The sequence below is a fragment of the Lampetra planeri genome, chromosome 36, assembly GCF_965212315.1.
Source record: "Lampetra planeri chromosome 36, kcLamPlan1.2.h2, whole genome shotgun sequence".
NCBI lineage: Eukaryota > Metazoa > Chordata > Hyperoartia > Petromyzontiformes > Petromyzontidae > Lampetra > Lampetra planeri.
In genome coordinates, this window is record NC_136142.1 from 535,410 (window position 1) to 552,531 (window position 17,122).

Below are 17,122 nucleotides of genomic sequence, written 5' to 3' on the forward strand. Positions count from 1 at the left end.
ACATTGAAGCCCACGGGGCTTTCCTTCAAACATAACACCTGACACTGACATACAAACTCAACTATCTAGATCTTGATTTCAAGCTTTCGTGACTGCAGGGATTCATCTTCTTGGTTCTTTCGGTAAAGTCACGTAGAAGGGAAGTAATAAAATAATAAAAATAAAACATAATAAAATAAAATAATTCTCACGACGTTTCGGCTACAACGCAAGCAGCCGTCTTCAGGTGAAGAATGAGACACTGCCAAGCTAGGAGCTTATATATAAGCTGGGTTGGAGGTGGCGCTCTTCTTCCACCTCCAACCCAGCTTATATATAAGCTCCTAGCTTGGCAGTGTCTCATTCTTCACCTGAAGACGGCTGCTTGCGTTGTAGCCGAAACGTCGTGAGAATTATTTGATTTTATTATGTTTTATTTTTTATTATTTTATTACTTCCCTTCTACGTGACTTTACCGAAAGAGCCACAGAGTATTTAGATCTTACCAAACAAGGACCACTGCGATAAATCACCCTTGTTCAGATTTGCCTCAAGCTGTTGTAGTTACTGGCGAAACGTCGTACTCACATTGTACATGTTGTGGCTTGGCTCTCCAACACACCGGTTCGTGCTGTACTAGTATACTATACACCAGAGGTGTGGACTCGAGTCATGTGACTTGGACTCGAGTCAGACTCGAGTCATGAATTTGATGACTTGCGACTCGACTTGGACTTGCATAACAATGACTTTGTCCCACCTCTGCTATACACTACTATACACTACACTACTATACACTACACTATACACTAGTGCTGTACTAATATACTACACTATACACTACACTACTATACACTACACTACTATACACTACACTATACACTAGTGCTGTACTAGTGACGAATTGGTCACGTTCTGTTGACGTGACAACCCTTACTAGTTGGCTGTGTCGGGTGGCGGCGGGTTTTAACGACACATTTATATATTTACGCATTCTAACCCAAAAAACCTCTTTTGTGGATGTTGAAATTTTAGTGCAACATAAAACCCCGACTGGCCTTTACCCACCTAACGCAAGAACCACGCCCCAATCCCACAAGCCCCTTCCATGTATTCAGCCCCCCCTCCCTCCCCCCTCGACTTGAATATGCAAATTAGACCCGAACACTCGTTAGGCTTCGCCCCCTTTGTGAAAGGCTCCGCCCCTTGCGACGAGGCCCCGCCACGTGTAGCCCTCAGGAACCGGCGCGGTCCGTGCGCCCACCAATCTGGCGCTGTCATCGCCGGTGAACGGGAGGGAGCTCCGGCGGGTCACCTCCAGTTGATTCCAGCAGCCCCCAGCAGCCCCCAGCAGCCCCACGAGTTCGCCATCTCCGTGTGCCGGCAGACGCGACCCGAGCTGCCTGGGTAAGTGCGCCATGTCCCCCGTGTCCCCGTGTCACCGTGTCCCCGTGTCTCCGTGTCCCCGTGTCTCAGTGTCCCCCCCGTGTCTCCGTGTCCCCGTGTCTCCGTGTCCCCGTGTCCTCGTGCTCCCCACCCTGCGCCTCCTGGACTGATTGTGACCACGCTTCTGAACACCAAAACCAAATCTAAGATAAGCATTGAAACTGCCCAAGTAATTAAAACGACAAAAATGCCGTACATTGCAGGAGTAATTTATAAACTCGCCAGATGTATAGAAAAACAAAACATCCTAGTCAGATTTGGCACGGTACATAAAATACAGAAATTAATATCTGGTACAAAATATGCATTACCGAAGCTATCAACAGAAGGTGTGTACAGGATTCACTGCACGTGTGGTAAATGTTATGTTGGGCAAACAGGACGAATGATCAGCACGAGACTAAAAGAACATCAGAGAAATATTAAATTCTCCCAAATACAACTGTCAGCAGTAGCAGAACACGCGTGCCAACAAGGAGAATCTATCGAAATTGAAATAAATCTAAATAACTTTAATCGAATCGCTACCGCCTTAGTGCTGCGCGGAAGCGAATCATCAAATAAAACATTATTTAAATGCATTCCTACAAAGAGCAACGTACTTCAATAGGGATTACCGTTGGTAGGGACATTTTATCAAACACAATAGACAGGAAGGACTAGTTGAAAGGGCTCGCATAATGCACATAATGTACGTTGCCTCAGTAATCCCCCCCCCCCCACATTGTGCAGGAGCGCAGAAGGGTGGTCACCACATCTACGCCTCTAGATAAGGAATGAAACAGTTAGACTTGTCCACGAATTTGGCTGTCGCCTGATGAAGCTGGTTGTAATTACTGGCGACACGTCGTACTCGGATTGTAAATGTTGTGGCTTGGCTCTCCAACACACCGGTCAGTGCTGTACTTGTGACGAATTGGCACGTTCTGTTTACGTGACAACCCTTACTGGTTGGCTGTGTCGGGTGGTGGTAAGGTTTTAACGACACATTTATATATTTACGCGATCTAACACAAAAAAACTCTCTTATGGATCAATATACAGCTCGTTCACCCATCCCGTGATCTTACCTGTGACCCACCTCTCGGTGTCTCTCACCTGTGTCCACCTCTCACCTGTTTCTACCACTTGGTGTCTCTCACCTGTGCCCCACCGCTTGATGTCTCTCACCTGTCTTCTCGCGTGCCCGTCTTACCCGTGCCCACCATCGCTGGTCTCTTGAGGCGGCTGCCTCTCCCGTGGTGCTGTTGTCACCAGGCGAGTGCCGCAGGCAGCCTCGTGATGGGAGATGGCCTCTGTATCTTCCCCATCTCACCACGGTGATGAGATGTTTACTACCTCGCCTGGTACACAGGAGGACATGGGTTCGATCCCGACCCTGACGCCTCTTTATTTCTGGAGTTTGCGTGTCTCTCTCTCTCTCCCCCCGTGACGGCGTGGATTGCTCTCCGGGGTCTCCACAGAAGACATTTAGTTGAGCTGTGCAGGGTGCTTCAAACATGTTTTTTACACTTGTAAGAATTTGCAACAATACCACGAGAAATGTGCCTCCGGGCTCTGGAGACCACCTGGGCCAGATTCCAGGCACGCGTTGACAACGATGGTGAACTGACTTTTTAAAGCTATTAACATTTGTCATCATGTTACAGTGTATCATCCGTTCTTTTTCCATTAAAAACGATGAAGCACCCTGCAATGTGTGGCCAGGTCGCTTCTGAAATAAAGCTGCCGCATAGTGGGCCTCTGCTTGGACAACAGAACGAGTTCATTGTTACTTTATACGCACGTGACTTTACCGAAAGAACCAAAGAGTATGGATTCCTGCAGTCGCGACAGCTTAAAATCAACATTGAACTAGTTGTATCGGTACGTGTCACAAGGGGAGCCGCACGGTGGCAACTCCCTGCCCAGCACAGGGGCCAAGGGGCAGGGCTAGAGCACTGGAGGCAGCGCGCGCCTCCTCCACATCCATCTCCGTCCCTCCACATGGAACTACAAGTCTGTCTCTTAGACACGCACGGCCTTTCTGGCGACTGCGGCTTTGGTTCAGCGCAAGCAGAACTCTGAACCGGGTTTGACATTCAGGCGTGCTGCACCTAATGCTGGTGAACTGTCAGATGTTCATAGGCAGGGACCAGTGGCGCAGTGGCAACGTCATCAGCTTAGGGGTTGATATTTGATTTGTCTCGCACGGTCGCACCTCGGCTGTTAAATATCGCGGCTCATGTTGTCAAAATCAAATCAATGCGGTCTCAAACATGTCACGCTGTAGCGGCGCTCCGTCTTCGTAAAATACGTGTTTTAGTTATTTTACACTGTTGTTGAAAAACATCTCGTGGTGGTTGTCAAGGGGGGTCCAACTCGTAGGGCGGGACCCCCGGGGGGGCGAGGCGCGTTCTGCAGAGACGGGCCTCGTTACAGGGACACGGGGAGGAGGCGCGTTTGTCTGCGTATTGATGTTGTCACTTGGGAACTTGAGCCGACTGCTTCTGCCGGAGTACAGTTCATCGATGGAGTGGGGGGTACTCGTGGATTCTGTGCGTGACGGGAGTGAGCAGCTGTGTCGCCTTTGGGTTCCAGAGCGCGGGTCCCACGTTCATGCTCGGAATATTCACCTCTACAGTGAATGAACGTTTCCACGTAAAACCACTGATGCACACAGCCCTACCTGAGAACGTGACTTATGTAACCGGTGCAGTAATCTAAAATACGATTCCTTTTGGCTAATCTCCTGCTGCCGCTGCTGCGTTAGAGTGGCGCATGAGCACAGTAAATAAACAAACTAAACACGTTCGTCAATAAAAAAACACACACTTTGGCTTTAAACATTAGATAGGCGACGTTTCGGGTAGTAAGCCTTCATAGCACAGCAAAACATGCACGCGCTGTGAATTTGGGCCATTGCCCGAAACGTTGTCTTGATGGGGGTGGAGCCCCCACCCCATCACCCCCCCCATAGGTGACGCGTATGGGGGGGGGGGTGATGGGGGTGGAGCCCCCACCCTCGTCCGGCAGGGGAAGCGTCTGGAATCCGCGTCTGCTGTTGCGGCTCGCCTGGAGCCAACACCACGGCGGTCGTGCAGTGGCGATGGAATTCACTTGAATCAGGTTTAGACGGGGATCGGTGGAATGTGCGGAACCACGAGAATTTTGCGCACGATGATTCCGCCTTTACCCTTCCGGCACCTTTATCATCGATCTGTCGGGGCAAATCGTGTAAACGAAAGGTGGCCGATTCACATCCTAAAATCAGCTGGTAACTAAGCCGAGCCAGAGTTGAGCCGAGCCAGAGGTTGAGCCGAGCCGTGATCGGCCCGCTCTCTCCTAGTCTCGGGACGTAGACTGTGGGGGCGCCGTCTCTGACCAGACTCTACTATTTAAATTCATATTCTCCTGTCAATCAAATGGCTTCCGTTCACACCCCGGAACTGTGACGTGTGATACAATCACATCAGCAGTGCTCGATTTCGGGCGACTATCACAATTACATATTACATCATTATATATTTGTTTCCCATTGAGATAACCACGGCCATTTCCCTAAACGTCCCCCTATTATTTGTGTATTTTGTTTCCTTTTAAGGCCACAACCGTGGAGTATTCAATGATGTTGATTGCTATCAAGACCTGATATCAATATATCATGATCAACGCACACACGTGTGCGTTGATCATGATATATTCATAGCTATGGGACTCTTTCATAAAAGTCAAGACTGAATGATAAAGGTTTAAAGATATTCAATATGATATCAAGATATCATTATCAAGATACAGTATGCATCGTCTTCATACTGGCAAAGGGGTCCCATAGCGACATGGAGCGTTGTTGACGAACGTGTTATTGTCGCTATTCGTGAGATTTAATTGATCCCCCATTATCTCTTTCAACTCCTCCCACATGCCGCTCTCAAAGGCTGCACGTGGAACCCGGCGGGCTAACGCCTGGCTACGGTTGTCGCTCGCACGATGTGGAGCCTCCCCCGTGAACTCGTGATCCGGAATCGTGGCAATGATCACACTGCTGGGGTCGGGCTGTGTAGGGCCACGAGATCTACTCTCCTCGTTCGCGCTTTACAATCGCAGTTGTTTTTGCGCCGATTTCTATTGGCCTAATTGCTGTACTTTATTTTTTACTTCTTTGGCTTTTGTCCTTACCGTGACCGATGTCACTCTTGCAAATCCTGCTTTCTGAGTTTTCACCCGGTTAAACAAAAGAAACGTCACAACGGTTATTTTTTTTCTAAACCTTTACATTTGCTCTTCAGAATACACGACGCGACCCCCGTCCTGAGAACGCCCTCGTGACGTGAGAACACGCGAGGTAGCGGCGCCGTGTCTCGCTCGTCGATGCTTTCACGCGGCGTGCCGTGAGACCCGAGGGACGCCCTCGCGAGAGAAGCAGCCCAGCTGGTTCGTCCTGTCCGCAGCGGCGACCGCAAAGCCTCTAGGCCGGTTTGGCCGCACCACGACACGGAAGCGGCGCTGAACATTCGCTTGCATGCCCAGGCAATCTGATCGTGACGAGATATATCCACGGCTGAGCGCGTTATCAGCGCACACCGGTCCTGGGCCTCCCCTTGGTCGACTCAGCCGCAAATGAGTATCTGGTGTGATGTGTAAACATCGTCACGAGGCGGCCGGGCGTGATGCTAGTCACCCACCCTCTCGTGTGCATTTCCGGCCTTCGTAGGTGCTCGCTCTTTGTGTCTATGTTTATGAGTGTGTATAGTTTATGTGTGGTTGTATATGAGTATGGTGCACGTGCAATTACATGTGTGTGCGTGTCAACTGGCATCCTAGACACATTGGCAAACGGAGATGTTTCATCTGAAGGCAATTTCCCAAGTGAAATATATGAATGAAATAAAAAAACATTTCCACAGCAGCCGGTGTTTCTCTTGCGTGTCGAGAGGCCACCGAGCCCCTGTGGCAAGGGAGACGCTGTGCTTGGACCCCGGGCAGCCATCATGATGATGAAAGGTTAATTTTTTTTACATTTAGATTAATTTATTATATGACATTTTGGAAAATTGAGCAAACAAATAGCCGAATCTGTGCCTGGCAGATTGCACTTTCTAACTGCCTTCCAAGTGGCAGGCTATTCAGATACCTTGCGACGTTCAGCTTATATGCCACACGTGTTGCGAATATTTTGGCTGGACATTGAACAAAGACGGGCACTGCATCGCACGCTTTCAGATGCACTTCTGCGGCCGTCTGGAGCGCTCTTCCTTCCGATATTAGGAAGCCACTGGAGCTATGTACTTTTAAACCTCGATTGAAAACAAATTTATTTAGAACAGTTTTTTGTGTGTACTTTGTTGTCCTTCCTCGCACCTCCGATGAGCACGGTTGGCGATGTACGGCACGAAAGAAGTTCATAATACATTTACCACCTTGTGGCCATGTTGTCGTGAACTTGTAAAGTAGACGGCTACAATAATGAGAAACGTGAGGACAGGATGTGGCGTGGAGGTTCTGGTGATTTGAACACACAGGCTTTCACAACCAGTAGTGTGATTCATAATTGACTGCGTCAGATCTCCGCGTGATTACGATGTGTGTCGTACACCCTCCTCCACCCGGCAACTAATTGATGACGTCACGTGATTAATAAACGTAGCCAGTTTATCACTGGTTCAGCAGCACCACCGGAGTTGCTTGAGAGCGGTCCACACACATTCAACAATTGGGTGAGGACCTCTCACTGATAGTTACAGCCAGCACCATCAGGCAGCTGCCAGAATTGGGAAAATGCCGACTCCAGTCTTGGGGCTGAAATAGGTGTTGTGATGTCATAAGCGAGTCCTCACAGGTAAGCAGAAAGAAGCAGGCAGTGATGCCTAGAGATACAATGGTTAGAAATACATGGTTTGTAGTAACTAGTTAGTAATGTAGTTTTAATAACGTTATCAACATTAATCGAATGCCCTTGTTGGCAGGCGGGTTCTGCAGCTGCCGAGAGCGGGTGTTTGTATTTGATGTTCCACTGGTGCTTTCTTAATCTCGTTCTCATCTTTCGTCTTTCATTCTATTTGTGGCCAACACACCTGCTTGGGATGATGGTGTTGATGATGGGGGTGGCGATGTGTGCAAGGGTTTTTTTTATGTCCCCGTCACGGAAGCGTCGCGGGGATTGTAGTTTTTTAACGGCGCTCTCCGGTTTGTCGCGCTGCCCGCCGTGGGGTCTCCTGCGTTGCCGCCCATGCCGCGCGTGATCACCAGGGCCATGAGGTCACGGGGTCGGCGCTGGAAATTCACTAAATATATCCTGACTGAAATTGCTGGACCCAACCCAATGTTTGTGTTAATTTGTATTTCTTTTTTTCCCTGCACCCCATCCTCTGGCTATGGAGGCAGCAGCGGAAACCGGCGCCGTCGCTGACCGTGCTCCCCCCCCCTCCGCGAGCATGCCGATCCCACGCAAGTACGTCATCTGTGTCCTCTCGGTCATCATGGTGGCCTCCTTCCTCTTCACGCTGCACGGCGTCGAAAACCTTATGCCGTGGCTCGAGGCGATAAGGGGCCTGGGGCCCACGGCGCCGGCGTTGCCGGCATTGCCGGCGTTGCCGGAAATGCCGGCACTGCCGTCCAAGCCCGCCGAAAACTACACGGAGCCGTGCTATCCACGTGCCAACATCGCGGCCGAGGTGGCCGACTTTGGCTCGCTGCCCCAGCACATGCAGCAGTTCATGACGTACCGCCACTGCCGCCGCTTCCCCATTATCATCGACCAGCCCAACAAGTGTGCCGGCGTGAAACCCGATCAGCCGCTGCTGCTGCTCGTCATCAAGTCGCTGTCGGAGAGCTACAGCAAGCGGCACGCCATCCGCCAGACGTGGGGCCAGGAGGTGGCGGTGAGAGGCCTGCAGGTGCGGCTGCTCTTCCTCATAGGCGTCTCCGACAACGAGGCGCGCCGCCCCCTCTACAACCGCTTCCTGCGAGAGGAGGCCGCCAAGAACGGCGACATCCTGCAATGGGGCTTCCTGGACACCTTCTTGAACCTGACGGTGAAGCAGGTCAACTTCCTGCACTGGCTCAACCACAGCTGCCCGCACGCGGCCTTCATCTACAACGGGGACGACGACATGTTTCTGCACACCGTCAACCTGGCGGAGCTGCTGCTCGGGTACCCACGAGGCGACCTCTACGTGGGGCACATCATCGACGACACGCCGCCCGTGCGCTACGTGCCCAGCAAGTACTACGTGCCCAAGCAGCTGTGGCCGCACTCGACGTACCCGGCGTACGTAGGCGGCGGCGGGCTTGCAATGGCCGGCTCGACGGCGCTCAAGTTCCTCAACGCGTCGTACTCGCTCGAAATCTTCCCCATCGACGACGTCTTCTTCGGCTTGTGCGCCGAGTCCACGCACGTCAAGGTCATCAACCACCTGGGCTTCAGAACGTACGGTGTGGATGCCCTCCTGGCCTCGAACCGCGATGCGCTGCCCAACAACTACGTCCTCAATGAGCTCATCTGCGTGCACAAGTTCGACCCTAACGAGATCATGGTCATGTGGCAGAAGATCACGCAGGATCTGGAGAAGAAGTAGGACGTGAATGGTGGAAGAGATTGACTGCGGTTATTTTTTTCACGGATTATTATTTACCACACCCTTACGAGTGCCAATGTGACGGAGGAGCGTGGGCATGATTCTACCGGAGAGACGCCTCCATTCCCCCCCCCACTCCCCCAAGGCTCTATCTCTAGACTCGGAATGGTGGTTGCAGTGAGGGATTAAGGCCTCGTTACATACCGAATTAGAAGTGTATTTGTCTCGCGGGCAGGGCCCGTTGGTTGCCAGGCGACCAAATGGGCTGCGAGATGTTTTTTTTTATCTCCCCACAGGTGTTTCACTCGTCGCCTGTGTTATTACCTGTGCCTTCCAAGTAAGCCGACAACGCTGGGCCATCGTTGGCATATGGTTGGTCCAACGTTGACCTAACGTTCCACGTTCGCTGAGACTGCACATGCTGCTACTGAACATGGGTGCTCTGAAGTCACCGGATGAAGTTGATGCGTAGGCAATCGGACTGCGTGGAAAGGCCAAGTCCGACTTCTCCTGCGATCGGGGCATGGACGGCAAAGATGTTGGTGCCCGCTTGTGACGTCGTTTTTTAACTGTGCGATGACACCGGTGGCATTTGCAACGTCACAATACCACGTGCGCAACCGCACGCTATATTTATGCATTTTAATTTATGCTGTGTTAACCGCATCTCTCTACGCACCGTGTGTAAAGCGCTGGGACCCGGTCCAGTCCCCGGCCCATCCCCACAATGGAGCGGCCAGGCAGCCTAAGCCACCGGGACCCGGCACTCGTGGTGTCGCTCGTACCGACGCGCTCTGCGTGTGGCGTGCGCGCCATGCCGCCCGCCCCCCCACTCCTGTGCCCTGGTGGCGTGGCGCCAGAGCCGGGGTGCTGCGCCACTGCTGAGATCGGCCCCGGAATGATGACCCCCGGCTCGGGGGTTAGGCGAGGCCCAGGCCGACCTGGTTGGATCAGCAGGGAAATCCACGCCAATTTACGGTCACACGATAACACCCAGCATGGAAGAGTAGGCCAAAATAACCTCTCGTGGGGGGGGCCCCCTTCCTGCGGAGCTGCATCTTTAGCTTTCCCTCACCATAAAATTGGCTGATGACCGATACACTTTAAATGTGCCGGGTCTCATGAGATCCTGGGAAGTCGACTACACAGGCTGGCCGTAGGCGATGGCACCGGATGGGATGACCACCGTTACGTAGTCGGCGGTGTGGGTTGCGGCAAGCCTGCGTTTTCAGTAGAGACTGATGCAGTAACTTCCACTGTTGTTCTCTACTGTCCTGTGCTCCAATGTCTGCGCTCCCTCCGTGGCCTACTCCACATAGCGAGGCCCTCATCCAGCAGTGGATCAACTAATGTGCTGTGAGTGTATACGTACAGTACAATACACAACTAGTGCACAGTATTCCATCATTGTAATTATTACGTGAACATAGATTATTAAAATGTGAAGCACCTAATTTAATTAATTCTAGCTCTTGCTCTGAAAGATGTTGCCTGTGTCCGCGCCATTGCTACCCTGGCCAGTCAAGGAAAACGTGAGGCCCCAGTAGATCGAAGGAGGAAACCTTCCCTAGGCCTTGATCGGAGCAAATGTTGAAATATTCACTAAGCACAGGATACAGACCATTTTTTTCGGTACAGAGACGAGACAAATACCTTTTTTTATCTATATGAAATAGGTGGCTGAGATATTAATCGCAAAAGTGCATACCCGTGTACCACGCGGTGGGATGTCTCTGGTAATTCTTGATTATTTGCCGGGTGGTGATGGCTATGCACACCTGAAACCTGGCCCTGTGGGAGGCAAGGGTTGGTGAATCGCACAAATGTTGTGAAACTCCTTTCCCGTGAGCGTCGAAGAGGTGACATACCCTGGTATTCCAGAAAAGGTGAACGAGCATGGGTTTTCTCCAGATGCTCCAGATTCCTCCCACACGTATAAACACTAAATAATTGGCTTAAAACGTCTTGATATATCGAGGACCGCAGAGCTTGGGCAATTGTTGGTAACACCAGCTCACCGCCTGGCTGCTACCTTCCCACTTGGCCGTGGGCTGCTTGGTGATTGTGAGATGCAACTTGTGTGAACGCCGCCACTACCGTTATACGTGCATTACATGTGTGTAAAACTATACGTCATTATGCAATTCCCTTGAAGCCATTTGTATAATAGGAACTGCATTGCATGTAAACAAAATGCCGGTTTCCCTCGATCTATGCGCTAGTAGATAGATTCCTTCCAAAGATGTGGCACACAAAGCGAATCCGCGCGAGGCAGCTGCCTGCCGAGAGGTGCGTACATTACACACAGTGAGCTCCACGTCTGGCCGCATCGCCACATCTCGAGTGCATTCAAAGCCGCATTATATAGTATAGCGATTTTTGGGTATAAATAGGTGAGCTGCATCTACACAAAATTGCACAAACCGAACCCACATAAGTAGTTACAAAATTAAGCGATTTAACATCAGTTTAACACGTAGGCTTTCGCGACCAATATCATCCATAATAGAGGTTTTAGGGTTAGATCGTGTAAATATATAAATGTGTCGTTAAAACCCACCACCACCATACACAGCCAACTAGTAAGGGTTGTCACGTAAACAGAACGTTCCAATTCGTCACGAATACAGCACGCCGGTGTGTTGGAGAGCCAAGCCACCTCGATTATGGATGATTTAATATCTGTTTACTTGAATGAAAAAGCTCACCACATTCGTCAATAACACTGGTCTTGAAAGAACTTGTGTTTGTTATATAATGGGCAAAGTTTGGGGCAGTGGCCCTCCGTCTTTCCTTTTAAGGCCAAAGTGTCATCATGGATGGACGTGTCGGGGTTTGTTTGCTGTGCTTGCGAACAGCCGCCCATTTAATAACCAAATTAGTTAAATTTTTATTCCGTGCCGACTTGTAAAAACAACTTGGTTTACAGGCCGAGGTGATCTTTTATGGCGTTTGCCTGTACGGCATGCCCATCAATTACGCAGGCGACTGTTCACGTCGGCGCTGTTAATTATGAATACGATCTCCGTACGGGTCGGTTATGAATGTAGTGCCCTGCATCGCAAAGTGGGCACCAATGGTCTTGGGGAGACGGGAACTTCAGTCGTAAAGCCCGACAAGTGGCGAGGAGGAGGGTTTATTGACGGGGAACGCTCGAGCGACGTCCGGCATGGGATGCATTTGACAACTGGACATCTGTGACAAAGAGCTCCACAGCTCATCGGATTCCTCCAGGATAAAGTAGAAGATTCTGATTCTGAATTAAACCGAACGTGTTCACGCCGCCCACGGTAACAAGAGTGACGTCTGCTTCATTGGCAGAAAAAAGCAACGGTGAAGATGTGGCCGCTCGCACATGCTGAGTTCTCTCTGCGCTTTTGGGGCTCGTCACCATTAGGCACCAGACTTACTCCCCAAACGAACTTCTCAAATTCAATAAACCAATCTTTATTCAATGTGCCAATATCGCCATCATTAAAGTAGGCATTAGTGCACATTAGAACATTAAAAACAAATTCTCGCCATTCTTTTAGAATCCCATCCCACCTTCCCCCTCTGTCCTCAATCAAGGTGCTGGTACCTCCCCTCCCACCACCTTAGCCTTAGTCAGGCCTGTCGGTCTACCGACAAACTCAATGCTATACAACAGCAACATTTTCCCATTGCCTTTCACCGTAACATTAATGCTGACGCTTACCCGCACATGGGTCGGGAGCAGAAGCTTCTGTGGATGGAGTTTATTTGCCAGTGACCTGGTGGGTCCCTCTAGCTCGGAGCCTCGCCACTCTGCGCTTGTAAGACGAGAGCGATTCTGTAACGGGGCACTGGAGGTGACGGGCACTTTAGCGTTCGGGTTCGGGGCAATCGTGGGTTCACGTTGGTGGTGGTACGTTAACCCAGGGCTTGGTTTCACACCGACTATTTTTTCGCCGGTCGACTGGAGCAGTTGACACGTCGTCATAGCATCCGCTGCCGTGATGAGAAGTCTACTGGATGTCACGTGGCAGGTACGGAAAAAATATATCTATTCTGGGCAGCCGACATGTACAGACGTGGCCGAAATGAAGCCCTGCGTTAAACCCAGGAAATGTGTGTTTATTGTACAATATATCCAAGGGAACGGTTCCAAATCACGGTGGTGCAATACTCAATAAAAAATTACATTTACTGAAACGGCATGGCCTATGTGAGCTGTTCATTATAAACATTCTACCCGGGGAGGAGAAAAAGCAGCAGAGCATCAGTTGGCGTGCTCTCCGCTGTGAGGGTGGCGACCTGAGTTCCGTGGCCAGCCAGCGGCTCGCGTCGTGATGTCTTCACTGGTCCCTGGGCACCGCCACCTTCACCAACCCAGTAGAAGCACGTGCGCTCGACGAGTTGAGCAATCTTCTTTCATGTGATGTCGATGCAACAACTACGATTTCACATTCAGGTGGTCAAGCCGGGTAACCGCGTCAGGAGCAGCAACGGAGTGTATCGCTGCGGAGATGTCTCCTTTGTATTTGTGGATCGCTCATCGCATCGTTAAATGTTGTACGGTCTGTTCTGGATGACCCACAGTCGCAAACTGGAGAGTTTTGCATCAGGCATCTATTTCCGCCACGGTTTGTGCAGAATGCGGTTTAGGGTTGCCCATGATCTTTGTAAAAGGTCGAACCCAGAGATCCGCTGATGTGGGTCTTTCACGATGTGTTCGCTTGTGAGTAATATAGCAGTGACAGCGCGGGGAATTTCCAAAATGTGCCGCTGGTTGCCACGCGGTTGACATTGAAGACTTGATATCTCACGCCAGGGGGGAAGAAGCCTTTGCCCCGCAGGATGCGTGTGTGGCCGGGGATCTGCCATGGTGAGTCGCGAGGCTTAATTTTGGGAGACGAGCTGGCCACCGCCGCTGCTGCTGCTGGCTGCTGCAGCGAGTGAGACTGCAGTAGAGGAGGAGGTGGAGGGGAGAGGGAGGAGGACAAGGTGATGTGGATTCTCTGCTGTGCCGTAGAGGCGATGGTGATCACTCTCAACATCGCAGGGGCAGCCTCTTGCTATGATGCTCGCGCAGGCATCCGTCTGTGTGGCGAAGCTTGTGGACAGCTTCGTGCGAATCGGGGGCTGCTGCCGTGCTGCGATGCGGGTCTATTTATAGCTCCGTTTATATGGGACGTTATCACGACTAAATCTGAGACATTTGCGAAATTAGCTGGCGTATGCTCGATACTGATCAGTTATCGCACGCAATCCAGCACGGTACGAATACCTCAAGGTGCGAAAAATAATAAATAGTCTGTCTCTCCTCACAATATATACTGCAGTGCGTTGTTTATTCTTAAACATGCGAGCCTCCCAGATTTGCATCTTTCCAGCAGCCCGCACGCACCGGTGGTGAATCGCTTCCCTGTCACCCTTCTATCGCTACCCACAACAACACTTACTGAATCACTCACTCTTCCACCAACCACACTGCAGGTCACAACACTTCTCTCTACTTCTCCCCTCGCACTGCACTGTGGAATTCCCTCCCACCATCATCTTCATCATCGCCGCGGTGGCGAGATTTTAACCCTCTCGCCTGGTATGCATGAGGTCGTGGCTTCGAGCCCGACTCTGATGCCTGCTGCTGTATATTTGGAGTTTGCGTGTCTCTCTTTCTCCCCGCGGGCGCGTGGATTTTTCTCCGGCTCCGGTTTTCCTCTCCACGTTTAGAAACACGCATTCACAGACTGTGGCTGCCACTCTACATGTCCACGTGATAAGCCACAATCATTTGTGATAGCGAGGTCGCTTCTAACAAAGATCTACGTAGCTCAGTTATTGCCTATTGTACAATGCTCTTACAGTGATATTGTTGCTCAAATCAAGAAACGCGTTGCACTCTTACCAATTTAAATATTCATACAATGCACGAGTGCTGGCACAGGCCCAAGTGCCTGTGTATTCACGTGAATTTGGCCACGGGTTTCCAAGGTGCCCCTGTGAAATGAGAGACGTCACGTGGCGTAAGACGTGGGCAAGATGTCTCACGATTGCTTTATAAAACACGGTGTAGGCTTTCGTTATTGGATGTTCAAGATTGTTTTGTAGAACCTGGTGACGGCAACACGAAACCACAATTAGTGTTATTTTCGTGCGTGACTTGGGGCATTGGTCTGTCAGAACGGGGCGGTGATTGCTGCTGCTGTGTATAATGACCACGTCGGCATAATTCTTGGCGTGTAGTCTTTGAATCTGGCAAATGTAGACCCTGACGCCGCGATTCGGACACCCGCGGCGATGATCAGCTCGACTTGGCGTCATCGGGAAGGCGAGCGACACACAATGGTGGTTTTTATATCTTCAAAGTATCGTAATCATAACCGCTTCAGTAAATCAAGGGTGGCAAGCCAGAACAAGCACCGTCCTTCTCGTGCCAAAGCCTGGGCTTGCCCCGTGGTCACACTGGCCAGCTTTAACTAGGAGATGTCCCGTATAGCAACGCGGCTTTACAATCCGCTCGTCTTTACATCGGGTGACCTTCAGCAGAGTCATCATCGGGACGTCGTCGTCTTCTTCTTCCGCCGCCGCAGACGGACGGCAGAGCGAATGCACGACGGCATGAGCCGTGCTCGCCACGCGTCGACGACGAGAGACAAACGCAGACGAGACGATGCCGACCGACAAGAGACGACATCCTCCACTGTTGAATGAACAACAAAACGCAACGCCTTCGCCAATAACACCGTGGCCTTAAAATGCAAGTGATGTATATGACAGGCGACGTTTCGGGCAGTAGCCCTTCTTCATAGGGCATACATTCATATCAAATATTGGTTGTGTTTGGAAGCAGGGACATTGTCCGAAACGTCGCCGATTATATCAGTCAGTTTACTACAACATCACCATCACCACATTGGTGGTGGTACGCGTTGAGGTTGTATTGTCGTTAAGGGTGATTGTGCACCACTGCCAACACAGCAGCAAGCTTCACCAAATAATAAGTTTAAGTCTTGGATTAAATCACAGCCCTGAAACGTGAGGATTCACTAATTGCCGGACAGGTGAATCATTCCACCATGGATATTTATGTCCCATGACGTGTGACGGGGAGGCGATTGGAGCTCTCCACATCGATCCCCGTGGGGTTGACACTGGAATGGGGGTTTTCAGGGGTTCGTCTGTGAGTCAATGCAGCTTGAACGTCGACACATCGACGTAATTGTGCTAAAGTTGCGAAGAGACAGCATTCTCATCGTCACCTGTGACCACCCCTCGCTCTCTCTCTCTAGAATAAACATGCCCAGCGTGCATTTACGGCATCGTAAAGATACGGTCATATTGATATACGGAACACAGGTCCACATTCACCCTATGAACATCAACATTGTATTGTGTAGACTTTAAGGCTTCCATCGACTCACACGCTCACAAAGAGACCTATAACTGCCTCTGCATAAAATAAACATAACCAGCGTTTCTCTACGGCGTCGCGAGGATACGGTCCTTGTAATATAATAAGGAACACACGTCCACATTCACGCTATGAAAATCAACATTGTATTGTGTAGACTCCCGTAGATTTACATACACTCATACAGACACTCGGACCCAACACAAGACCTGTAACTAACTGCCTACCGCGTCGTGTAAAGTTGCTGTATTGATTCCGACGTTGCCATGGGTCCCCCCACACCGTGGGGCCGGCGAGGCGAGGCTCACGGAGCCAGCGGAGTCGCGAGCCGGGCGAGCCACGCGCCCTTGCGGAGGTGCCCGCATCACGAGGTCGGTGGAGTGAGCTGTCGGTGTCGCCAACTGCAGCGTGCGTGGTGCTGTCCCCCAGCCCCTGTTTGCACAGCTTGTTCAAGGTAGCTGGAGAGCGCAGTCTGTGTGTACCTTGGCATCATTGGTAGTTCTTTGTGCCCTGTGTTGTGACCGGGCCTTTGAACAAATATTAATATTAGTTTGTTCTTGGTCTCATTTCTATTTGGTTTTCTTTGAACTGATTTCTATTTGCTTTATTGTTGTACTTTGTGGTATTGCGTTTGTCGTTTCTGTGACCCAGGTCACTCTTGCAAGTGAGAATCATTCTCCACGACCTGACGGAGCCAATCAAATCGAGCTGTCACGTGGGGAAATGTGGCATCTGAGTTTAGTTTTTCAGCGAACCGGAGAGGAAT

General features: G+C 50.8%; 1 protein-coding gene across 3 annotated transcripts; it reads left to right on the forward strand.

The window, feature by feature from the left end:
* The first annotated feature begins 1,215 nt into the window (after nucleotides 1–1,215).
* On the forward strand, nucleotides 1,216–13,154 carry LOC144730648 (N-acetyllactosaminide beta-1,3-N-acetylglucosaminyltransferase 3-like). 3 transcript variants are annotated; one of them, XM_078611303.1, is made up of 3 exons: nucleotides 1,216–1,386; nucleotides 5,694–5,838; nucleotides 7,789–13,154. In XM_078611303.1, exon 3 carries the CDS (start codon nucleotides 7,839–7,841, stop codon nucleotides 8,979–8,981), a length of 1,143 nt encoding a protein of 380 aa, XP_078467429.1. In that variant the 5' UTR covers nucleotides 1,216–1,386; nucleotides 5,694–5,838; nucleotides 7,789–7,838; the 3' UTR covers nucleotides 8,982–13,154. The 3 variants fall into 3 exon arrangements, with proteins under 3 accessions (XP_078467429.1, XP_078467428.1, XP_078467426.1); XM_078611302.1 differs by lacking the exon at nucleotides 5,694–5,838 and having other exon boundaries at nucleotides 7,785–13,154; XM_078611300.1 differs by lacking the exon at nucleotides 5,694–5,838 and having other exon boundaries at nucleotides 1,217–1,386.
* The last annotated feature ends 3,968 nt before the right edge of the window (nucleotides 13,155–17,122 follow it).

Coding starts and splice junctions, on each gene's coding strand:
- LOC144730648 (XM_078611303.1), top strand. CDS start 7,839: ATGCCGATCCCACGCAAGTACGTCATCTGTGTCCTCTCGGTCATCATG.